Source organism: Salvelinus namaycush, chromosome 5 (genome assembly GCF_016432855.1).
Source record: "Salvelinus namaycush isolate Seneca chromosome 5, SaNama_1.0, whole genome shotgun sequence".
Taxonomy (NCBI): Eukaryota; Metazoa; Chordata; class Actinopteri; order Salmoniformes; family Salmonidae; genus Salvelinus; species Salvelinus namaycush.
Window position 1 is genome coordinate 66,205,099 of NC_052311.1, and position 26,612 is coordinate 66,231,710.

Sequence of the window (26,612 nt, forward strand, 5' to 3'; positions counted from 1 at the left end):
CTCTAATATCTAAATAAATTATAATATTTAAGACGGAGAATAGTATGTTCAATAGGGACGATAAATAACGAAGAGCGCGCACCTCATTCACGCGCCAACAAGACTACTTTTCTAATGAGAGACACCTTGGAAAAACTACAACTACTTGCTCTTTTTTTTAAAAGCCTGAAACCCTTTCTAAAGACTGTTGACATCTAGTGGAAGCCATAGGAACTGCAATATGGGAGGAATTATTTTGTATATCCCATAGGCTAGCATTAAAATGGCCTGTGACCTCAATTTTTTTTAAATTCTGGACTGATTTTCCTCGGGTTTTTGCCTGCCATATCAGTTCTATTATACTCACAGAAATAATTTTAACAATTGTAGAAACTGAAGAGTGTTTTCTATCCAATGCTACCAATTATATGCATATCCTAGCTTCTGGGCCTGAGTAACAGGCCATTTACTTTGGGCACGTCAGTCATCCGAAATTCCGAACAATAACCAGTATGCTAAAGAAGTTGAATTGATGTGGAAACAACATTGATTCAACCAGTGTGTGCCCTGTGGGTAGGCCCTGTGAACGAGGTAGAACAAGACTCACATATTGTGTTATTTGTGAATGGCTGTGACAAACAGACCTGACTTTAATTACATTCTAATACATTATGGTTAGATATTCCCGAAAGCTGGAACATTGCCTTTAAAACATACATTGCGGACAAAGCGTGATCAGATCCTGGCCTGGAAAAAAGAGGTGCTATTACAGGCACCATCCAATATTACACTATTGGAAGCCACTGAGTTATTGTCTGCCAGTTTTCCTGAGGCAGTATTTCATTCACACACCTCACTAATTAAAAAAAAAAAAAAATCATTTTAGCACACAAAAATAAGATTTCAGGGCCAAAATCGGGGACAGGCAGCTGCTGTCAGCTAATGAAAGTTAATGGGTGTTTAGTGTAGAGCTGAGAGCAGTAGCCGGTTCCTTTATTCACCATTGTAAGCATATGGCATATGAAACCCATTGGATTTCAAACAAATGTATTTATAGTTTAAAAAGTGTAAATAGTATCAACATCATTTAATCAAGCAAGTTAGTGTCATGTGCACATATTTTGTCATGTATTTAAAGGTCTAATGCAGCTGTTTTGATCTCAGTATCAAATCACTTCTGGGTAACAATTAAGTTTAAATTTTACCTTACTGTGATTGTTCTCATTTAAAATGGTCAAGAATAAACAAAAATAGCAAAGAACAGATATTTATCAAGCAATAGTTTTGTTAGGACTATGTGAGAGTGGTCTGAGTGGACAGGGGAAAACTAAAAACTGGATATTATTGTCAGACAGGTTTGGAACTCTATAAAACAAAAATAATAATAGGGGGTTTGGAAGTGTCTTTCGCATTGGCCTATTAATTAATTTACCCAAAACTCCATGCCACCAAAACAGGCTGAAATTTGAGGTGGTCTTTTCAAACAACTCTTACACTAAAAGTGAATTATCATACTTTTCACAATCTCACAGTATTATTCCAACCTCATGTGTGAAAATATATATAAAACACAGGAAAGTCACGTGTTTGACTGCACTAGGCCTTTAAGTAGTAAGTCTGTGATTCCTATATAAATGATTTAACTTTTAAATTACTTCTTTTTTTTTACTTTTAAATTATATATGAAGAGTTTTCAAAAACGCTATACATTCGTTTCACAAATGTTGTTAAATTAGTTATTATTGTTTAAAGAAATTATGAAGCGATGTGTGTTTTTTCCATTTATAATCATTTCATGGGGTTGTTAAATGACAGACATGTATAAACAGAAGTATGTGGACACCCCTTCAAATTATTGGATTCGGTTATTTCAGCCACATCCGTTGCTGTTTGTCTATGCAATCTCCATAGACAAATATTGGCAGTAGAATGGCCTTATTGAAGAGCTCAGTGACTTTCAATGTGGCACCATCACAGGATGCCACCTTTCCAACATGTCAAATTTGCCCCGGTCAACTGTAAGTGCTGTTATTGTGAAGTGAAAAGTCTAGGAGCAACAACGGCTCAGCCACGAAGTGGTAGGCCACACAAGCGCACAGAATGGGACCGCAGAGTGCTGAAGCGCGTAACGCGTAAAAATCGTCTGTCCTCGGTTGCAACACCCATTACCGAGTTTCAAATTGCCTCTGGAAGCAACATCAGCAAAACACCTGTTCGTCGGGAGCTTCATGAAATGGGTATCCATGGCCGAGCAGCCACACACAAGCCCAAGATCATCATGCGCAATGACAAGCGGAGTGGTGTAAAGCTTGCCGCCATTGGACTCTGGAGCAGTGAAAATGCGTTCTCTGGAGTGATGAATCACTATCTGGCAGTCTGACGGATGAATCTTGGTTTGGCAGATGCCAAGAGAATGCTACCTGCCAAAATGCATAGTGCTAACTGTAAGGTTTGGTGGAAGAATAATGGTCTGCATACAATGACATTCTGGACGATTCTGTGTTTCCAACTTTGTGGCAAAAGTTTGGGGAATGCCCTTTCCTGTTTAAGCATGACAATGCCCCCGTGCACGAAGCAAGTTCCATACAGAAATGTTTTGTCGAGATCGGTGTGGAAGAACTTGACTGGCCTGTTCAGAGCCCTTACCTCAACCCCATCGAACACCTTTGGGATGAATTAAAACGACGACTGTGTGCCAGACCTAATCGCTCAACATCAGTGCCGGACCTCACTAATGCTCTTGTGGCTGAATGTAAGCAAGTCCTCGCAGCAATGTTCCAACATCTAGTGGAAAGCCTTCCCAGAAGAGTGGAGGCTGTTATAGCAGCAAAGGGCGGGCCAACTCAATGCCCATGGTCATGTAGTGTATTTGTTTAAAATCTATCACTTGATGGTTTCATTTCAGAGAGACAAATAATCATGTTATTTTGCAAGATGCTATATACCCACTTCACTCTCAGAGAAATAGAACTGTACAAATTTTACATTTGTGACATCAATATTATAATTTTTTTCGTAAAAAACAATTCAATACAGAAATATGAGATCTGTACGTAAAACATTTACATTTTATATTTTAGTCATTTAGCAGATGCTCTTATTGAAAGCGACTTACAGTTAGTGCATTCATCTTAAGGTGAGCCAACCACATATCACAGTCAAATATACAGGATACGAACATTCCATTCTAGCTAACCAATGGATTATAGCATTCTGCCAAAAAAACTACATTTTCATACACATCAAAGATCTATGAATGAAACATCTGAGAACAATAATATTTTAAACACACATGAAGGTACCCATAAACGATGACTTCTGATGAAAAAGAACAAATGTGGAAAATTGGTGGATTTAGCGTTTGGAAATAAGCTCTTCATATTCCCATTGATTTTTAAAGAATATAACTTATATGCCTCATGAGCTTAGTTCATGAACTGTCGTACCCCATCAGAACTCAACATACAGTGGGGCAAAAAAGTATTTAGTCAGCCACCAATTGTGCAAGTTCTCCCACTTAAAAAGATGTGAGAGGCCTGTAATTTTCATCATAGGTACACTTCAACTATGACAGACAAAATGAGAAAAAAAATCCAGAAAATCACATTGTAGGATTTTTAATGAATTTATTTGCAAATTATGGTGGAAAATATCAACTATCAACTAACCTATCAACTGATACTCATTTGGGTAACACCTTTATCTCACTTTAGGGCAGCATTAGGTTTTTAGACATTACAGAAACATTATAATTCGCTAATTCGCTAGTGGGTGGGCCTACTGAAGAGTATTTTTGTAATTATAATGTATATTTTTTGCATGTATGATTATGTTTTTATTGCCATTCTTGTGTTTGAATGTGATCAGTGAAGATAGTTTGCTATGCATCTGGCCCAACTAGTTTCTTGTTTACTGAGGCTGACTCCCTACTGCGGTGAATAAATGTCTTCCTTATGAGAACTTTTCATCTGAACCTGTTTGAAAACACATTTCTGTAGATTAGAGGTGTCAAATATATGACCAGCTGCAAGGTGGCACCGCTGGCAATTTAGCAATTAGACACTAGCTTAATGCTTCACATTTGCCCATCTTCTATATCTCTAAACTCTGCATCTCTCTGTCTTTTGTCACCTTCCTCCTATCATGCTTTCTGAACACTACTCCCTCTCTCCATCCTCCTCTCTTTCTCAGTAATTTTTCCAATAATTGTTTACAGACAGATTATTTCACTTATAACTCACTGTATCACAATTCCAGTGGGTCAGAAATATGCTGTATGTAAAGAAATGGGCGGGCTGTAGGTTGACTCCGCTGCTACTATTGGATAGCATGTAGCTGTTTTCACGTTAATTGCATGCTCCGATCAAATGGGTGCTGCTAGGCAGCTGTCCCGTGTTAGTGGGCATGTGGGCATGAATGAAATCCAAACCTAATACTCAAAAATCAAAGGAAATTGACCATGTCATTGATTCCTTAAATCGGACATTCTCGTTTTAGAAAATACTGACTTTATGACTAATGCTATCCTGCTACACTTTTCAGTCAAGTTTGGGACTAGAATTGATGTTTATGAGTACTACCGATGTCACATAGGCCGTTTTCAGACAGATAAATGTTTTTTAGTTAAAACAGCTGAAGCAAGCATAAACATTTTTCTTCGGGAAATGTACAGTTGTTTTTACCTGCGTATACATGTTCTTTATCAAACTGCACATTTTCTATTCCATGCTAGACTTAAATTGCACCACAGAACGAATGTACAGTGGAGAGAACAAGTATTTGACACACTGCCGATTTTGCAGGTTTTCCTACTTACAAAGCATGTAGAGGTCCGTAATTTTTATCATAGGTACACTTCAACTGTGAGAGACGGAATCTAAAACAAAAATCCAGAAAATCACATTGTATGATTTTTAAGTAATTAATTTGCATTTTATTGCATGACATAAGTATTTGATCACCTACCAACCAGTAAGAATTCCGGCTCTCACAGACCTGTTAGTTTTTCTTTAAGAAGCCCTCCTGTTCTCCACTCATTACCTGTATTAACTGCACCTGTTTGAACTCGTTACCTGTATAAAAGACACCTGTCCACACACTCAATCAAACAGACTCCAACCTCTCCACAATGGCCAAGACCAGAGAGCTGTGTAAGGACATCAGGGATAAAATTGTAGACCTGCACAAGGCTGGGATGGGCTACAGGACATTTATTAGAAAACAATTATTAGAAAATGGAAGAAGTTCAAGATGACGGTCAATCACCCTCGGTCTGGGGCTCCATGCAAGATCTCACCTCGTGGGACATCAATAATCATGAGGAAGGTGAGGGATCAGCCCAGAACTACACGGCAGGACCTGGTCAATGACCTGAAGAGAGCTGGGACCACAGTCTCAAAGAAAACCATTAGTAACACACTACGCCGTCATGGATTAAAATCCTGCAGGTCCCCTGCTCAAGCCAGCGCATGTCCAGGCCCGTCTGAAGTTTTCCAATGACCATCTGGATGATCCAGAGGAGGAATGGGAGAAGGTCATGTGGTCTGACGAGACAAAAATAGAGTTTTTTGGTCTAAACTCCACTCGCCGTGTTTGGAGGAAGAAGAAGGATGAGTACAACCCCAAGAACACCATCCCAACCGTGAAGCAAGGAGGTGGAAACATCATTCTTTGGGGATGCTTTTCTGCGAAGGGGACAGGACGACTACACCGTATTGAGGGGATGATGGATGGGGCCATGTATCGCGAGTTCTTGGCCAACAACCTCCTTCCCTCAGTAAGAGCATTGAAGATGGGTCGTGGCTGGGTCTTCCAGCATGACAACGACCCGAAACACACAGCCAGGGCAACTAAGGAGTGGCTCCGTAAGAAGCATCTCAAGGTCCTGGAGTGGCCTAGCCAGTCTCCAGACCTGAACCCAATAGAAAATCTTTGGAGGGAGCTGAAAGTCTGTATTGCCCAGCGACAGCCCCGAAACCTGAAGGATCTGGAGAAGGTCTGTATGGAGGAGTGGGCCAAAATCCCTGCTGCAGTGTGTGCAAACCAGGGTTTGGCTCTCTGCTGTAAGTAGTACATTGTAACTCATTGTAACAATTACAATACTTAATCATTATTAGTCATTTATACTGAATAATTATTCATACTTAATACAGTGTAATTACATGAGTAATTACACAGTAATAAGGGCACTGTAATGTAAAGTATTACCTTTGGTAGTGTGTAATAGTGTACAGCTTGGGGCCTTTTGAAAAGTGGCTTTTCAAAATTCCTTCACAGCAGTAAGGTACATCGACATCATTAATGTGTAAAAACTCAAAAGGTGCCGCTAAGTTCATTAGCAGTCATCTGACAATAACCCATGTTACCAATGGCACATTTTGAGCTCAACGAGTAAAAATTCTAAACATGTTCTACTATAATATAATACTATAATAGACTCATTCACTTATTCTTTCAAGTCATTACGTTGGTGATACTGTTGTGAGCGGGTACATTTTTAAGAATTATTAAGTGATTAAAACCAAATCGGTAACAGAATTAAAGAAAAATCAGTAAAGGAATTACTGTAGTCTAAAAAAATGCAGATTTAAAAACAATCCAATTTGGATAAATATTGGACAGAACACACGTTGGGTTGTTTTGATCCCGAAATCAAGGTCACTTAGTTGAATTGTTGGGTTATTGATGTTGGGTTATTAAGCTATGACCCACCGTGTCAGATCAGAAGACTTGAGGCGTGGCTTAGTATGGGCATAGCTTTCAGATAGTTATTTTTGGCCTTTCGTGAGAGTAAATGTCATTCCGGTTAATCTATTGTTTTATATTGTCATCTGTATGTTAAGGTTAAGAGCTGACACTTTTGTAACTTTTATGAAGTTTACAGAAGAGTATGAGTTTCTCAAGTGCCTATGCACATACCAATGTTGGGAGAGTTACCATTTTGTTATAATATTTAAATAATAATGTTATTAGTTTTATATTAAAATATGTAATGTGCAAAATTATTGAAAGGAAGGTGAAATTTGCATTGTACAGACTTAACATGATGAACAGCAATTACATTTACTCTCATGGACCAAAAATAACTATCTGAAAGCAATGTCCCCAACAGGCCAAGTCTCTTGAAAATGATTCGATTACACATACATCAGTTTGGTTTTTATATAATTTTCATGCTGGGTCTTTTTTTAATGTAATCTGTAAATTAAGGAGGCTTGGCCTATTGGGGGCGTGGCTTTCAGACAGTTATTCTTGGCCACCTATGAGAGTGAATGTCATTCCCATTCATCATCTTAAGTTAGTACATTGCAAATTTAAATGTTCCTTGAATATTTATACACATTACACATTTTATGTAAATGTAGTAACATTATTATTTAAATATTATAGCAAAGTTGTAATTATCCCAACATTGGGATATGCATAGGCACTTGAGGAACTCACACTCTTGTCTAAGCCTCATTAACACTACAAAAGTGTCAGTGCTCAACCTTAAGATGTGATGACAATACGATAGAACAGATTAACCGGAATGACATACTCTCACAGGTAGCCAAAAATAACTATCTAAAAGCCACAACCCTATTAAGCCAAGCTTCCACTCTTCAAAGAAAACAACCCAACTAAGTGACCCAACTGGCTGGGTCATTCCTACCTTCTATCTACTGTATATTATATCATGCAATTTCCTTCACTTCACCTCAAGGCTCAGTACAGAACCCTATCGAGTTATGAAAGACTTACTTTCCCACCTCTTTCCCTCTCTCTTTCTCCCGTCTCTCTCTTCCTCTTTTACCCAAAGCCACGTGGAGGTGCATCTGGGCGAGCACAACATTTCCAGGACTGAGGGTAACGAGCAGTTCATCTCTTCTTTCCGCATCATCCCCCACCCCAACTACAGATCATACAACATCAACAATAACATCAAACTGAGCAAACCCACCACCCTCAACACCTACGTGCAGCCTGTTGCTCTGCCCACCAGCTGTGCACCCGCTGGCACCATGTGTGTCGTCTCTGGATGGGGAAACACCAGGAGCTCCAGTGAGTACAGCACCCGCGTCAATTTGTTCATGTATTTTGGGGCTATTTTATCAAATATACTTGGTCAGGTAACCATTTTAAAATGTAAATGATCCATAATTGACATGTTCTGCCATTCATTCACCCTTCTTTCTTTCTATCCATTCTTTAATTTTTCATCCATCCTTACAGCCGCCGATAGCAACAAGCTACAGTGCCTGAACCTCCCCATCCTGTCTTTCAATGACTGTAACAACTCCTACTCTGGCATGATAACTAACACTGTGTTCTGTGTTGGATACATGGAGGGAGGCAAGGACTCTTGCCAGGTACTGAACAGCACTGACCTGTAGATACTACTACTGCTCTACTACTGCCTCTGAACAGCTTATCAAAACCATTAGGACCAAAAAGTACAGAGAAACAGTAAAGTAAATCTCTCATTGTCTCTCTCGGGGTGACTCCGGTGGCCCAGTGGTGTGCAACAGTGAGAAAGGCACCTTACACTGTTGAACACATACACAGCAGTATGTGTTCAATAGCATACTGTAGCAGAAATATAAATGTGTGTACTGAATATAGTTCATTTTGATTTATCGGAGCATTGGGGAAAATACATAGTCGTAACACTTTTTATGCATCAAGTGAACACTTCTCTGACATTTACGCAAGCATAGCCCCATAAAACTAATGTTGCCACTTGTGGATTTATGAAAAATATGAACATGTCTATGACGTTTCCAATAGAAAGATATTTGTAGTGAGAAATAATTCCTCTTAACAGCTTACAAGGTTAAAGGGATAGTTCACCAAAATTAAGAATTAACATAATCCTAATGATTTGTAGAGCGAGTAGTCTGTGCAGTCAGAGAATCTGTATTCTGTGGAGCCAGAGAATCAGCAACCCAAGTTTTGTTTGATATGTTCCCACATATTTGATAGCCAAACATAAATGGGACTGGTAGATCCCCCCCCCCCCCCCCCCCCGTTAGAATTACAGATTTATAAACACACACATTTAGACATTCCACTTGCAAACAACACTCTTTGATGACATACAGAACAAAATATTGCACTACTACATTCATGAATATGTGCTCCATGCTGCATGCATGTAAGAAGTACCTTCTACGGTATATTCATTTGTATAGTTAACCTTGGGAAATAGACTCAGTAACTCAAATTATTTTAAATGTTTTATTTGTCATTAGTATTTAATCTCCAGTATAAAAGATGGATGTGGAACTGCAAACAATGTTGTAGAGTTGTAGGACCATGCTGGAGGACCGAAGCTAGGATCAGACTTAGTAGGTGGCCATGGTGCTGGTCAGCCAGTCGTTGAAGATACAAACCTAGACGATGAGAAGGAGAAGGGAGACATTAGTGGACACACTCAATGGGAGGCAACATCAATCAATGTTTTATAGACTCAATGCCTTTTTTTTCTCAGGAAAACAAGGGATGTCACAGTGATGTATGTATGTTGATGTTTTCCGCAAACACAACAGGAAAATAGTTTTTCTGTCTTACCTTGGCGTAGACACCGGGGTTACCGGGCTCGGCACAGCCGTAACCCCAGGACACAACACCCTGGAGCTCACCGTTGCACACCACTGGGCCACCAGAGTCACCCTGAGAGAGAGACAATGAGAGAGAGAGACAATGAGAGAGAGAGAGACAATGAGAGAGAGAGAGACAATGAGAGAGAGAGAGACAATGAGAGAGACAATGAGAGAGACAATGAGAGAGAGAGAGAGAGACAATGAGAGAGACAATGAGAGAGACAATGAGAGAGAGAGAGAGAGAGAGAGAGAGAGAGAGAGAGAGAGAGAGAGAGAGAGAGAGAGAGAGAGAGAGAGAGAGAGAGAGAGAGAGAGAGAGAGAGAGAGAGAGAGAGAGAGAGAGAGAGAGAGAGAGAGAGAGAGAGAGAGAGAGAATTGGTTATTTCATTATCAATTGAAAAAGTTAATTTAAAGTCATCATTGGTACCACTGAACTGAGGTCAGAGTGGTAAGTACCTGGCAAGAGTCCTTGCCTCCCTCCAAGTATCCAGCACAGAACATGGCGTTGGTGATCATGCCAGGGTAGGAGTTGTTACAGTCGCTGTAGGACAGGATGGGGATGTTCAGGCACTGCAGCTTGTTGCTGTCAGCAGCTGTAAGGAGAAAGAAAGAAAGAAAGAAAGAAAGAAAGAGAGAGAGAGAGAGAGAGAGAGGTGGAGGGAGGAAGGTGGAAAAGGAGGAGAGTTGTAGTTAGATATAATGACATAGTGTTTTTAATAGTAGGTCTACATTTTCTATGCCTGTAAACACTCAGTCACCATGAAGATGATCAACCGGCACAACCTTTGACCCAGACTCTGTACTCACTGGAGCTCATGGTGTTTCCCCATCCAGAGACGCTACACATTGTGCCAGCGGGGGCACAGCTGGTGGGCAGAGCAACAGGCTGCACGTAGGTGTTGAGGGTGGCGGGTTTGCTCAGCTTGATCAGCATGATGTCATTGTCGAGGTCGTAGGAGCTGTAGTTGGGGTGACGGATCACGCGGGATGAAGAGATGAACTGCTCGCTACCCTCAGTCACCTGGATGTTGTGCTCGCCCAGACGCACCTCCACACGGCTGAAAGAGAGAGAGAGTTCCATTTTTACGTGTTTTACTTTCACAGTTCATGTGAATGTGGAGTTCACCTGTGTCCTTTAGTTTTAGAAAAGTTATTTCTTAATTTCTTGCAAGGTGTTGTTGACTCAACATGTTGCTAGTAGTTCACATGGTAGGCTACTTACGACTTGTAGCAGTGAGCAGCAGACACAACCCAGTTCTCATTGACCAGGGAGCCACCACAGAAGTGGTACCCAGAGTTCAGAGACACCTGGTGGGGCTGGGAGTAGGCCTTGCACTCATACCCTCCGACGATTTTGTCGTCCTCCGTGGCGACTGTAAACAGAGAGCAGGCACATTCTTAGCTATATTACCTCACCTTTTGAGATGGAAAAGCAAAGAACTGTGATAAAACAACAAGAACATATTTCTTAATAACGTCAAAGAAACAAATGTGTGATGTTAGTGTCATTACACTGTCCTGTTCTTTTTTCTATGATCATTACTATACTCACAAGCGGCTCCAATGAGCAGAACGAAGACCAGAGAAATCATGGTTGCTGTATGATCCTGTCGATGAAAGGGGTTAATCTGCACCCCTAGTTTATATGCAGAATTGGGTGTGCCGCCCCGTTTAATGGAACTGTTTGATTGGTCAAGTGAAATCCAATCAGAGTCTAAAGGTGCGCTGCCAAGGTCAGCATTATGACAAAGCAGTTTCCATCATGGTGTGGTATGAAGTTGACCCTAATGGCAGCAGAAAGTTAAATATATGTTTTCATTTGTCCCAGTACTTCTTAAGGGCAGGTTCTTGCCATCTGGATTTGATTTAATTTCTTACAAAAGACAGTGATACATGTTCAGTACACTACAACTGCCAGTTTGAGATGACCACTATTGTATGCAGTTCAGACTGTATGTTGACCTCAACATGGCTGCAACACAGCTGTATGTTTCACACGCTGGTATTCTCTTGGAGAAGTTGACAAACAGAGCTTTGCTGCTCACAAGGCCAATTTTAGCTTTGTAAACAAGTAAACTGGGTTTAAGGGGTTTTGTTGGAAAGTCATTCAAGGCTGTCGTAAAAATAGGCTCTGTATACCTTAGGGTCATGAGTTCATTACATAAGTTATACTGTATGCAGTTAATATTCTGTAAAACACTCAAAGTAAGCACACACTTTGGTAGTGCAATTTATTATGCTTGGTATTGTCATGGTTCCCCCAGTATTGCTAATCATTCCGTTCACCAGCTCCTGAGGTCTACGTCACCATCATTATACAACATGACAGAATAATCAACCCATCTAATGGAGACAGCAGGAAAGGCCGAGCTGGCGACCATCGTGGGGACAGACTAGCATCACGAGAACTGTCTCTCCAGACTCGGCAGCGCCATGGACAGCGTAGTGGAAACCATCCTGCATTTGGAGGGGAATGTGCAGTCCCTCCAGTCCCCAGCACCGGTTCCGGCATCAGCCCCCACACTACCTCCACACCACCTCCATCCCATCTGAGCCGGTCTGCGGAATACCCCTGTCCCTCCCGGAGCGCTTTGACGGCGCCCCAGCGAGATGCAAGGGGTTCATTCTACAATGCGACCTGTACCTCACTTGCTATGCCGAGGCTGTCTCCGGGAGAGACAGGGTTGCCACCGCCATCTCGGCACTGACCGGACGGGCCCTGGACTGGAGTGCCGCGGTCTGGGAAACGGGTGGACCCGAGGTCGAGTCCTACGAGCGCTTCATCCTCCTCTTCCACTCAGTGTTTGAGAGGGGGGGTGAATGCCTACTCCAACTACGCCAAGGATCTAGGACCGCCTCGGAGTTTGGCATGGAGTTCCAGACCGTCGCAGCCTCCACCAGATGGAATGAGTCGGCTCTGGTCACCGTTTTCCACAGCGGACTGTTAGAGGAGGTACAGGTTAGCCTGCCGTGATGATAACCTGTCACTCGACCAGTTCATCAGCATGGCGATCCGGTTGGACAACCTCCTGCGGTCTCGACGAAGAAACTGCACGGAATCCAGAGCTCATGGCTACACCTGCTCTGTGCCCAGAGCCGATGGAGGTGGGCTCTGCACGTTTGCCCGAGGCAGCGCGTAGGAGAAGGAGGAATCTGTGCCTCTGCTCCTATTGTGGAGAAAGGGGTAATTTCTCCCTGACCTGCCCTCTATCCACTAATAGGCGAGGAGGTGACAAGCCAGGGAATTCCCCTGCTCCAACCCAGGGAGGATGCAAGATCTCCTCTCCTCTTCTGTCAACTCAACCAGTGTGTTTTCCCATTAAATGCCCAGAATCTTAGCTCTGATTGATTCCGGAGCTGCCGGGAATCTTTTAGGTAGAACACTGGCCACTGCATTACGCATTACTTTGGCTCCCCTACAGTCACCCATTCCAGTTCAAGCCCTGGGTAATCGTCCAATAGGGACAGGGCTCATACATCACCTAACTGTTCCCGTTTCTCTGCTGACACATGACACTCATTTAGAAGAGATCACCTTTTTGATTATAGACACCCCCACGCACTCCGTTGTTTTAGGTATCCCCTGGTTGAGTGGGCATAACCCTACTATATCCTGGTCCGAGAGGAGACTGCTGGTTTGGTCACAGGGGTGTCAGGGGAGGTGCCTCGCGTTGTCTGTCAACACCACTATGGTGGAAAGTCCGGACCACGCCCCTCAAGTAGATTTACCGGAGGAATACCAGGATCTGCACCGGGTTTTCTCTAAGACCCAGGTTACATGCCTGCCTCCTCATCGCCCCTGGGACTGTGCCATTGACCTGCTGTCTGATGCAGAACTCTCGAGAGGACCTGTCTATCCCCTCTCCTATGCGGAGACCGAGGCCATGGAGACCTACATACAGGAGAGCCTCCAGCAGGGTTTTATTCGCCAATCTACGCCACCAGCCTCCTCAAGCTTCTTTTTTGTTAAGAAGAAAGATGGGGGACTGCGCCCCTGCATTGATTATCGAACACTGAATAAAGCCACTGTTAAGTTCAGATATCCTTTACCCATCACAACCATCATCAAACAGATGCACGGGTGCAGTACTTCACGAAACTGGACTTGAGGAGCGCTTACAATATGGTGGGCATTACGGCCTTTTCCACGACCACGGGTCATTACGAGTATCTCGTGATGCCCTTTGGCCTGTATAACGCTCCTTCAGTCTTCCAGGCCTTTATTAACTTCTTATGGCTGCAGGGGCAGTATTGAGTAGCTTGGATAAAAGGTGCCCATTTCAAACGGCCTCGTACTCAATTCTTGCTCGTACAATATGCATATTATTATCACTATTGGATAGAAAACACCCTCAAGTTTCTAAAACCGTTTGAATTATATCTGTGAGTAAAACAGAACTCATTTTGCAGCAAACTTCCTGTCAGAAAGTGAAACATCTGAAATCGAGGCTCTGTTCCAGGGCCTCCCTATTAATTTGCTTAAAATCTATTAGTATACATGCACTTCATACGCCTTCCACTAGATGTCAATAGGCTGTGAGAGGTGAAATGGAGTGTATAGTTATATCTATGGTCAAAAGAGAGAGCTTGGAATGACAGGACCCCAATTTCCTTTGTTCAGGAAGACGCGGAAAGGACTTCCGCATTGGCTTCTGAAAAGCTTTTGTTATAGACGGCTAATATCTCCGGCTTTGATTTTATTTGATAAATGTGACAATATCATCGTAAAGTATGTTTTTTCAATATCGTTTTATCAGAATATTGAAAGTTTTTCGGGAGTTTTGGAGTGTTCCGTTCTCTGCGTTTGTTCACGATGGACAGCCTCGCGCCACTTGGGAAGTTTTGCTTGCTAATTCGAGAGGGAAAAAGGACATTCTAAAACCAAACAACGATTGTTCTGGACAAAGGACCACTTGTGCAAGATTCTGATGGAAGATCAGCAAAAGTAGGACCCATTTATGATGTTATTTCCTATTTCTGTCGAAAATGTGTCGTTGTGTTTTCCGCCTTGATTTTGGGCGCTGTCTCGCTATAACGTAAGCTGGATGTCGTACTGATGTTATTTTTAGAATTCTAACACGGCGATTGCATTAAGAACTAAGCTATCTTTAATTTGCTGTCCAACATGTATTTTTTAGTAAAGTTTATGAATAGTTATTTGATTAGATTAGGTGCCTCTCCAAGATTTCTCCGGACATTTTTATTGCATTTTGCCTACGTATTCACATTGTATAACCACGATTTTGCCGCTAAATATGCACATTTTCGAACAAACCATATATGTATTGTGTAATATGATGTTATAGGACTGTCATCTGATGAAGGTTGAGAAGGTTAGTGAAAAAAGTAATATCTTTTGCTGGTTTATTCGCTATCGCTAACATGCCTTGAATCAATGCTGTTGTGTGGTTGGCTATTGTAGTAAGCTAGTATAATGCTATATTGTGTTTTCGCTGTAAAACACTTAAAGAATCGGAAATATTGGCTGGATTCACAAGATGTTTGTCTTTCATTTGCTGTAAAACATGTATTTTTCATAAATGTTTTATGATGAGTATTTGGGAATTTCAATTTGGTCTCTGTAATTGTTCTAGCTGCTTCGGTGCTATTTGTGATTGCAGGTGCAATGTAAAACTATGATTTATACCTGAAATATGCACATTTTTCGAACAAAACATAGATTTATTGTATAACATGTTATAAGACTGTCATCTGATGAAGTTGTTTCTTGGTTAGTTTGGTTGGTTCTTGGTTAGTTAGGTTGGTTTTGTGCAAGCTACCTGTGCTGTGAAAAATGTCTGTACGTGGTGTTTCGCTGTAAAACATTTTAAAAATCGGACATGTTGGCTGGATTCACAAGATGTGTATCTTTCATTTGCTGTATTGGACTTGTTAATGTGTGAAAGTTAAATATTTCAAAAAAATATATTTTGAATTTCGCGCCCTGCACTTGGCCTGGCTGTTGTCATAAGTGTACCGACGTCAGGCTTGCAGCCCAAAGAAGTTAATGAAGTGTTTCGGGACATGCTGGGACGGGGAGTTGTGGTTTATATAGACAACATTTTGGTCTATTCTGCTGACCGCGCCAAGCATGTCTCGTTGGTCAGGTCTGTGCTAGGAAGACTGTTGGAGCATGATCTATATGTTCGTTTTTCCAGCGGTCCGTGTCCTTTTTGGGCTAGTCAGGTCATGGTCCATCCCCAACTCCGTGAAAGCAGTCCAGCAATTCCTGGGGTTCGCCAACTATTTCCGGAGGTTACTGTACATTGTATTATGGTTTACATACCGTGTTAGTGTGCACTTGTTATTACGGGTCTCGTCCCGTGTATTTATTAGAGGTTTACACCTTGCTCTTTTGTTTGGGTTTACATCCCTGTGTTCCATATGTACGTGTTTGTTTTGGGTTTCGTCCCTGTCATTTTCATGACGTACTCTATTTTGGTTAGAGAAATAAAAAAAACTATTTTTGTATTCCTGTGACTGTCTCCCATCATTATACAACATGACAGGCATGAATATACCTTGACAGTAAATTAAAGTCTACACCCTGTCTCAACCCTAAACCTAGCTTCATGTCCAAGTCTCTGCTCAACCCGAACCTGAACCCTAACCCTAGCTTCAACCCTAACCCTAACCCGAGCTTCTCTTCCACATCCCTCCTCAACTCTAACCCTCAACCCTAACTAACCCTAGCTTCATGTCAACATCCTGGCTCAACCCTAACTAACCCTAGCTGCATGTCCACATCCCTGCTCAACCCAAACCCTAACCCTCAACTCTAACCCTAACCCTAGCTTCATGTTCCACATCCCAGGTCAACCCTAACCTCAACTCTATCCCTAACCCTAGCTGCATGTCCACATCCCAGGTCAACCCTAACCTCAACTCTATCCCTAACCCTAGCTTCATGTTCCACATCCCAGGTCAAGCCTAACCTCAACTCTAACCCTAACCCTAGCTTCATGTTCCACATCCCAGGTCAACCCTAACCTCAACTCTAACCCTAACCCTAGCTTCATGTTCCACATCCCAGGTCAACCCTAACCTCAAACCGAACCCTAGCTTCATGTTCCACATCCCAGGTCAACCCTAACCCTCAACTCTAACCCTAACCCTAGCTGCATGTCCACATCCCTGCTCAACCCAAACCCTAACCCTCAACTCTAACCCTAACCCTAGCTTCATGTCCACATCCCAGGTCAACCCTAACCTCAACTCTATCCCTAACCCTAGCTGCATGTCCACATCCCTGCTCAACCCAAACCTCAACTCTATCCCTAACCCTAGCTTCATGTCCACATCCCAGGTCAACCCTAACCTCAACTCTATCCCTAACCCTAGCTTCATGTCCACATCCCAGGTCAACCCTAACCTCAACTCTAACCCTAACCCTAGCTTCATGTCCACATCCCAGGTCAACCCTAACCTCAACTCTATCCCTAACCCTAGCTGCATGTCCACATCCCTGCTCAACCCAAACCCTAACCCTCAACCCTAACCCTGAACCTAGCTTCATGTCCACATTCCAGCTCAACCCTAACCTCAAACCGAACCCTAGCTTCATGTCCAGATCACGACTCAACCCTAACCTTAACCCTAACATCATGTCCACATCCCAGCTCAACCCTAACCCTAATGTTTACCAACCTCAATTGAAAATACTGTTGTTGAGTGGAGATACTGAGTTAAGTAAGAATAATACAAGAATAATATGTTTATCCATCCCTCAAAATACCAAGTTTACCCAACTGAAAATAATTAAATAAGTAAATCAGTTTATCCAACTCATTATAAACATTTAACATACTCATGATAACTCATTTTGGCTCAACTGTAACCCTAGCCTCAACACTAACCCTAAAACTAACAGTAACCCCAGCTTTATGTTCAACCCAGGCAACACCCACCAAATGGGAGCAAACGTGCCTCAAAGGCTGTTGAAAAATGATGCGCACCGTTTTGGGGAAACATGTGGTTCAGTACAAACAGTCACACAACGTAGCAACCGTTGAAGCGAACTGAACGCACCCCTGGCTCTCTTCTAACCCTAGGATTTGGTCAGATTCATAATTTTGTTACCATGTTACCATGTACCAGTAGCCAAAATTATTTTGGCTCATTACAGCATAACAGCATGTATTCAATAGCATACTGTAGAAGCAATATAGAACTGCTGTATACAGAAGACTCACCCAATATAGAGTACATTTAGATTTAATAGAGCAATGTGAAAAAAGCATAGCAGTTGTAACAGTAAGTCTTATAACATATCACTTCTCTCTAAAATATACTCAAGTATATAACAACATAGAATACATAACTAATGTGTGCACTTACTGTGCCTACAAAAAGTATTTGCCCCCATTCTAATTTTCTCTATTTTTGCATATTTTTTAGGGTGAACGTTATCAGTTCTTCAACCAATACCTAATATTAGACAAAGGGAACTTGAGTTTACAAATGACAAAAAATACAGACTTATTTATTTAATTAACAAAGTTATGCAACACCCAATTTGCCTGTGTGAAAAAGTAATTGCCACCTTTAGCTGCAACCAAATGCTTCCTGTAGTTGTTGATCAGCCTCTAACATCGCTGTGGGGGAATTGTGGCTTACTCTTGCATGCAGAACTGCATTAATTCAGTGACTTTTGTGGGTTTTCAGGCATGAACTGCTTGTTTCAAGTCTTGCCACAGCATCTCAATTGGGATTAGGTATGGACTTTGACTAGGCCATTCCAAAACTTCAAATTTGTTGCTTTTTAACAATTTTCATGTAGACTTGTGTGATTGTGTGTTTGGATCTGTCACGACTTCCACCGAAGCTGGCTCCTCTCCCTATTCGGGCGGCGCTCGGCGGTCATCGTCACCGGTCTACTAGCTGCCACCGATTCCTTTTTCTTTTCTGTTGGTTTTGTCTTGATTGTTTTCACCTGTACCTTATTTGTTGTTATTTCGGGGCTATTTAAACTTCCAGGACCCGCCTGCTGTTGTGCGGGCTTATTCCTCTCTGTCAGTGGTAGATTTTTGTTTTGCTTATACGTATTTTTGCAGGACTTGAAACGAGCAGTTAATGCTTGAAAAGCCACAAATGTCGCTGAGTTAAAGCAGTTCTGGATGGAAGAGTGGGCCAAAATTCCTCCACAGAGACATGAGAGACTGATCAACAACTACAGGAAGTGTTTGGTTGGAGTCATTGCAGCTAAAGTTGGCACAACCAGTTATTGAGTGTAAGTGGGAAATTACTTTTTCACACAGGGACATTGAGTGTTGCGTAACGTTGTTAATGAAAAAAATAAAAAATAGTATGTAATTGTTGTGTTTTTTGTTCGCTCAGGTTCCCTTTATCAAATATTAGGTTTGTGGTTAAAGATGTGATAACATTCAGTACAAAAATATGCAACGTTTGAGAAAATTACAAAGGGGGCAAGTACGTTTTCACGGCACTGTATCGATTTATAGAATGTTCATAATATGAAGATTCCAATAGAACGATGCTCATAGTGAAATTCCTCCTAAGAGTTTAAAAGGTTAAAAGAAATAGTTCACACAAATGGCAAATTAACTTTATCTTAATGATTGCTATGGAAAGTGGTAAATTGCCTTAAAAAGCTAAATTATCGACAGAGCAATTCGCTTGTCTACAATGTTCATGTGATTGAATCACGGCCTATCAACTGAAGATATACAGTGTGTTACAATTACATTGTTTACAAACAATGGAGTAAAATGAACTTACAGTTGAAGTCGGAAGTTTACATACACTTAGGTTGGAGTCATTAAAACTCATTTTTCAACCACTCCACAAATTTCTTGTTAACAAACTATAGTTTTGGCAAGTCGGTTAGGACATCTACTTTGTGCATGACATAAGTACTTTTTCCAACAATTGTTTACAGACAGATTATTTCACTTGTAATTTACTGTATCACAATTCCAGTGGGTCAGAAGTTTACATACACTAAGTTGACTGTGCCTTTAAACAGCTTGGAAAATTCCAGAAAATGATGTCATGGCTTTAGAAGCTTCTGATAGGCTAATTGACATAATTTGAGTCAATTGGAGGTGTACCTGTGGATGTGTTTCAAGGCCTACCTTCAAACTCAGAGCCTCTTTGCTTGACATCATGGGAAAATCAAAAGAAATCTGCCAAGACCTCAGAAAATAAATTGTATACCTCCACAAGTCTGGTTCATCCTTGGGAGCAATTTCCAAATGCCTGAAGGTACCACACGTCTGTACAAACAATAGTACGCAAGTATAAACACCATGGGACCAGGCAGCCGTTATACCGCTCAGGAAGGAGACACGTTCTGTCTCCTAGAAATGAACGTACTTTGGTGAGAAAACTGCAAATCAATCCCAGAACAACAGCAAAGGACCTTGTGAAGATGCTGGAGGAAACGGGTACAAAAGTATCTATATCCACAGTAAAATGAGTCCTATATCGACATAACCTGAAAGGCCACTCAGCAAGGAAGAAGCCACTGATCCAAAACCGCCATAAAAAGCCAGACTACGGTTTGCAACTGGGGACAAAGATTGTACTTTTTGGAGAAATGTCCTCTGGTCTGATGAAACAAAAATAGAACTGTTTAGCAATAATGACCATCGTTATGTTTGGAGGAAAAAGGGGGAGGCTTGCAAGCCGAAGAACACCATCCCAACCATGAAGAACGGGGGTGGCAGCATCATGTTGTGGGGGTGCTTTGCTGCAGGAGGGACTGGTGCACTTCACAAAATAGATGGCATCATGAGGACAGAAAATTATGTGGATATATTGAAGCAACATCTCAAGACATCAGTCAGGAAGTTAAAGCTTGGTCGCAAATGGGTCTTCCAAATGGACAATGACCCCAAGCATTCTTCCAAAGTTGTGGCAAAATGGCTTAAGGACAACAAAGTCAAGGTATTGGAGTGGCCATCACAAAGCCCTGACCTCAATCCCATAGAACATTTGTGGGCAGAACTGAAAAAGCGTGTGCGAGCAAGGAGGCCTACAAACCTGACTCAGTTACACCAGCTCTGTCAGGAGGAATGGGCCAAAATTCACCCAACTTATTGTGGGAAGCTTGTGGAAGGCTACCTGAAACGTTTGACCCAAGTTAAACAATTTAAAGGCAATGCTACCAAATGGAGTGTATGTAAACTTCTGACCCACTGGGAATGTGATGAAAGAAATAAAAGCTGAAATAAATAATTCTCTCTACTATTATTCCGACATTTCACATTCTTAAAATAAAGTGATCCTAACTGACCTAAGACCTGGGAATTTTTACTAGGATTAAATGTCAGGAATTGTGAAAAACTGAGTTTAAATGTATTTGGCTCAGGTGTATGTAAACTTCCGACTTCAACTGTATATATATTTTTTGGGTGTAACTCAGTCATGGTCTCAAATTATTATTGAGAGTAAGAATAGTAGAATACACCAGTTTCAATAAAAAGTTTTTGGCTGTGCATCAGCAGTTTTCTATTGTTATGTGAGTCCCTGAAAGTCACTCAATTAGCTATTCCATTTGACTGACCCTGAGTATAGCCATGTCAGCAAAACATGTTTAGATTGGTAGTTGATCTAGGCAGCTATCTAAACTTGTAGTAATCATGGCCGAATACCAATCGGGCATGCACGGGGCCCCTATTGATTTATACTGTATCTATTTTTTATTATTATTATTTTTTAAATATTGTACGAGATCTTCAGTTTCTTGGCAATTTTTCACATGGAATAGCCTTCATTTCTCAGAACAAGAATAGACTGATGAGTTTCAGAAGAAAGTTCTTTGTTTCTGGCCATTTTGAGCCTGTAATCGAACCCACAAATGCTGATGCTCCAGATACTCAACGAGTCTAAAGAAGGCCAGTTTTATTGCTTCGTTAATCAGAACAACAGTTTTCAGCTGTGCTAACATAATTGCAAAAGGGTTTTCTAATGATCAATTAGCCTTTTAAAATGATAAACTTGGATTAGCTAACACAACGTGTCATTGGAACACAGGAGTGATGGTTACTGCTGATAATGGGCCTCTGTACAACCTATGTAGATATTCCATTAAAAAATCTGCCGTTTCCAGCTACAATAGTAGCATTAACAATGTCTACACTGTATTTCTGATCAATTTGATGTTATTTTAATGGACTTTCTTTTTTTTTCAAAAACAAGGAAATTAGTGACCCCAAACTTTTGAATGGTAGTGTATATATAGTTTAATATATTGTCCTTTCTTATTTCCCCCTAACCCTACCATCCCTCCCTTAATTGGAGTAAATTAATGGACATGAACTCTTAGTCTTCTACTTCCAGTTTATACATACTATGTACATTTTACAGACACAGTATATTTTACAATAGTTTTCTTTTGTTTGTTTTTGTCCCATCCTTCAGCTCCACTCAACCCCTCCCATCTATCTCTGAACACCATCCAGTTTTGATTTATATTTGTCATATATTTTTTAATTGTGCTGTGATGTTTCACAAAAGTTCTTAACCTTTCTAGTCTCATAGATTCTACATATTGTAAATTAAAGATTTTTGCTAAGAGTATCATTATATTATTAATCGATTGACTATGACTTTTTAAATCACCCAGCAGTGCTATTTGCAGAGTTAACTCTAGGTAAATGTTGCAATTCTTGAACTGCGACCCCTCACAGGAAATTAAAAATGTTTCTCTCCACCGTCAAGAGGGGGGCCACTCAAATGTCTTGCTGTGAGGTGGTGGGCCCCCCTACCACATCTCACATAGGGCTCCCAAAAGGCTAGAGCCGGCCCTGGTAATACTCTTCAAGAATCAATGGTTATGTAGATCATTGGAAAAGTCAAGAAATGGGTGTACTAATCACAGACTGAAGCTTTTAGCTGTTGTAATGACATACTGTAATTGTCACAAATGTATATCAGAAACCAAGATGGCGTAGCAGTCAGACGTCTTTGTTCTTCGTCTAGTATATATCTTTTTATATATTTTTTCTTTGCAGATCTTTTATATTTTTCTAAACCTCAACTTCAAAATACTCTCCTGCAACCTGCCTCACTCAATGCAGTGTGGATCTGTCTCTTCTAAAGAATTCTTATTCACCTCCAAACCGGTATTCCCCAACAGAAGCTAGCCAGCTAACTAGCTACTAGCTAATTAGTTAGCTAACCACTGCTAGTGGTCATCAGCTAACCTTTAGTTCGGAAAGCTCTCGCCAGTTTGTACAACACGATTCAAAACAGAACATACTGGACCTATCTTCTCTCCATATCCCCGGATTCCTACCGCAAGCTCTGAACATTTTCACCTGGATCACCACAGCTAGCTAGCTGCAACCCGTGTGACTATTCCTGGTTTAACGTCGCTATACAGAACCAAATATTTCACTACATACTTGACCATGTACTCTATGCTGCATGCATGTGTAGTAGAGTTAAAATGGTTATTCCATCAAACTTCAAATTATTAGAATAGTACACAACGCAGAACAGAACAACCAGGTTGAGGGTCAGTGGCCAAAGCCCGCGAACAGGAATATTCCAAGTTCAGACAGAGAGGGGGGAGTCAGATCGCTATGATCGCCAGGAACTTTACTTTTGGTGTCTATTTTTAATTGTTGCGCTACTGGTGCTGCCTGTTGATGTTAGGTAGGCAGCTACAGTAGCTGAATGATGTTAACATCTTCGGGTTTTATTTCATTAAATTTATTTTATTTCATCCAGGTGCTTGTGTCACCTACTAACACCCTGGTACTACCCGTAGCTCCCGCTCTCCTGAGTCCGAGAAAACACTGAGAGAGAAAGATCAACATAAAAGCCTAAAAGACAGCCGTGGTGTCGCTCTTCATTTCTTGGTTCTCCTGTGGTACATAAGAAACCCGCTACACATGTATGAGGAACATTCATAAGTATATATATAATATATAACCTTGGGAAAATGGCTCAGTAAACTGAAATTATGTTAAATGTTTTATTTGTCATTAGTATTTAATCTCCAGTATAAAATATGGATGTTGAACTGCACAGGATGTTGTAGAGTTGTGGGACCGTGCTGGAGGACCAAAGCTAGGATGAAGGGAGAGAGGGAGGAAGAGAGAGAGAGAGAGAGAGAGAACTACATGTGAAGGAGATGTGTCACGCTGCATGAGGCAAATACAGTAGTGGTCACACCAGATATTGACTGGTTTTCTGATCCACGCCTCTACCTTTTTTTATTAAGGTATGTGTGACCAACAGACGCATATGTGTATTCCCAGTCGTGTGAAATCCATAGATTAGGTCGTAATTAATTTATTTCAATTGACTAATTTCCTTATGGACTGTAACTCAGTAAAATCTTTGAAATTGTTCCATGTTTCGTTTACATTTTTGTTCAGAGTAAAAACATTATGTAAGATCCAACCATATTCATGTTGCACTACATAGTATTTCAGTAGCAACACAACTCTCACAGACAGAATACTCTAAATGAGTAATGTTCCTTGTTTTTTCTTGTTGTATTGATTTTAAAAAATGTGTTAAGGTGACAATGAATTTACCCCCTGCATCTTTTAGTAGTTACTAGTTTCTCTGGTGTTTACTAGTAATACCACTTGACATAAGAAGATAGAAAGACCTTTACAAAGATTTCTAAGGACAGTGAGAGTACAAACATAACAGCAAAAAAGTATTTAGTGTTAAATGCTTTATTTATCGTAAACATAAATAATGTATAATCTCCTGTACAAAAGGTGGATGTTGATGTGGAACGGGATGTTGTAGAGTTGTGCGAACGTACTGGACGACCAAAGCTAGGATCAGATTTAGTAGGTGGCCATGGTGCTGGTCAGCCAGTCGTTGAAGATACAAACCTGGAGGAAGAGAAGAAGAAGAGACATTAGTGGACACACTCAATGGGAGGCAACATGAAAACCATCAATCTATGTTTTATAGACTCAATGTCTTTTTCCTTCAGGAAACCAAAGTGATGTCACAGTGACATATGAATGTTGACGTTTTCCTCAAACACAACAGGAAAACTATTTTTCTGTCTTACCTTGGCGTAGACACCGGGGTTACCGGGCTCGGCACAGCCGTAACCCCAAGACACAACACCCTGGAGCTCACCGTTGCACACCACTGGGCCACCAGAGTCACCCTGAGAGAGAGACAATGAGAGAGAGACAATGAGAGAGAGAGAGAGAGAGAAAGAGAGAGACAATGAGAGAGAGAGAGAGACAATGAGAGACAATGAGAGACAATGAGAGAGAGAGAGACAATGAGAGAGAGACAATGAGAGAGAGAGAGAAAGAGAGAGAGAGACAATGAGAGACAATGAGAGACAATGAGAGAGAGAGAGAGAGAGAGAGAGAGAGAGAGAGAGAGAGAGAGAGAGAGAGAGAAGTGATATGAATTGGTTATTTCGTTATCAATTTCTAATCAATTGAAAAGTAAATTTAAAGTCATCATTGGTACCACTGAATTGAGGTCAGAGTGGTAAGTACCTGGCAAGAGTCCTTGCCTCCCTCCAAGTATCCAGCACAGAACATGGCGTTGGTGATCATGCCAGGGTAGGAGTTGTTACAGTCGCTGTAGGACAGGATGGGGATGTTCAGGCACTGCAGCTTGTTGCTGTCAGCAGCTGTAAGGAGAAGGAGAAAGAGAGAGAGAGAGAGGTGGAGGGAGGAAGGTAGAAGAAGGTGGAAAAGGAGGAGAGTTGTAGTTAGATATAATGACATAGTGTTTTTAATAGTAGGTCTACATTTTCTATGCCTGTAAACACTCAGTCACCATGAAGATGATCAACCGGCACGACCTTTGACCCAGACTCTGTACTCACTGGAGCTCATGGTGTTTCCCCATCCAGAGACGCTACACATTGTGCCAGCGGGGGCACAGCTGGTGGGCAGAGCAACATGCTGCACGTAGGTGTTGAGGGTGGCGGGTTCGCTCAGCTTGATCAGCATGATGTCATTGTCGAGGTCGTAGGAGCTGTAGTTGGGGTGACGGATCACGCGGGAAGAAGAGATGAACTGCTCGTTACCCTCAGTCACCTGGATGTTGTGCTCGCCCAGACGCACCTCCACACGGCTGAAAGAGAGAGAGAGAGTTCATGGGAATGTGGAGTTCACTTGTCTCCTTTAGTTTTGCAAAAGTTAAGCTTATCAAATTGTTGCTAGTTGTTATTGACTCAACATGTTGCTAGTAGTTCACATGGTAGGCTACTTACGACTTGTAGCAGTGAGCAGCAGACACAACCCAGTTCTCATTGACCAGGGAGCCACCACAGAAGTGGTACCCAGAGTTCAGAGACACCTGGTGGGGCTGGGAGTAGGCCTTGCACTCATACCCTCCGACGATCTTGTCGTCCTCCGTGGCGACTGTAAACAGAGAACAGGCACATTCTTAGCTATATTACCTCACCTTTTGAGATGGAAAAGCAAAGAACTGTGATAAAACAACAAGAACATATTTCTTAATAACGTCAAAGAAACAAATGTGTGATGTTAGTGTCATTACACTGTCCTGTTCTTTTTTCTATGATCATTACTATACTCACAAGCGGCTCCAATGAGCAGAACGAAGACCAGAGAAATCATGGTTGCTGTATGATCCTGTCGATGAAAGGGGTTAATCTGCACCCCTAGTTTATATGCAGAATTGGGTGTGCCGCCCCGTTTAATGGAACTGTTTGATTGGTCAAGTGAAATCCAATCAGAGTCTAAAGGTGCGCTGCCAAGGTCAGCATTATGACAAAGCAGTTTCCATCATGGTGTGGTATGAAGTTGACCCTAATGGCAGCAGAAAGTTAAATATATGTTTTCATTTGTCCCAGTACTTCTTAAGGGCAGGTTCTTGCCATCTGGATTTGATTTAATTTCTTACAAAAGACAGTGATACATGTTCAGTACACTACAACTGCCAGTTTGAGATGACCACTATTGTATGCAGTTCAGACTGTATGTTGACCTCAACATGGCTGCAACACAGCTGTATGTTTCACACGCTGGTATTCTCTTGGAGAAGTTGACAAACAGAGCTTTGCTGCTCACAAGGCCAATTTTAGCTTTGTAAACAAGTAAACTGGGTTTAAGG

General features: G+C 41.4%; 3 protein-coding genes across 3 annotated transcripts; 1 reads left to right on the top strand and 2 right to left on the bottom strand.

Moving 5' to 3' along the window:
- The first annotated feature begins 7,709 nt into the window (after positions 1-7,709).
- Positions 7,710-8,354, top strand: LOC120047285 (trypsin-2-like). Its single transcript, XM_038992810.1, has 2 exons — positions 7,710-8,022; positions 8,194-8,354. The coding sequence occupies exons 1-2, from the start codon at positions 7,710-7,712 to the stop codon at positions 8,352-8,354; spliced, it is 474 nt and encodes a 157-aa protein (XP_038848738.1).
- An 825-nt stretch (positions 8,355-9,179) lies between these two features.
- LOC120048767 (trypsin-2) lies at positions 9,180-11,177 on the bottom strand. Its single transcript, XM_038994973.1, has 6 exons — positions 11,116-11,177; positions 10,786-10,936; positions 10,371-10,621; positions 10,020-10,156; positions 9,532-9,633; positions 9,180-9,353 (listed from the first exon to the last, which is right to left on the bottom strand). Exons 1-6 carry the CDS (start codon positions 11,153-11,155, stop codon positions 9,306-9,308), a joined length of 729 nt encoding a protein of 242 aa, XP_038850901.1. The 5' UTR covers positions 11,156-11,177; the 3' UTR covers positions 9,180-9,305.
- A 13,037-nt stretch (positions 11,178-24,214) lies between these two features.
- Positions 24,215-26,133, bottom strand: LOC120048768 (trypsin-2-like). Its single transcript, XM_038994974.1, has 6 exons — positions 26,077-26,133; positions 25,747-25,897; positions 25,357-25,607; positions 25,022-25,158; positions 24,574-24,675; positions 24,215-24,388 (listed from the first exon to the last, which is right to left on the bottom strand). The coding sequence occupies exons 1-6, from the start codon at positions 26,114-26,116 to the stop codon at positions 24,341-24,343; spliced, it is 729 nt and encodes a 242-aa protein (XP_038850902.1). The 5' UTR covers positions 26,117-26,133; the 3' UTR covers positions 24,215-24,340.
- Positions 26,134-26,612: the final 479 nt, after the last annotated feature.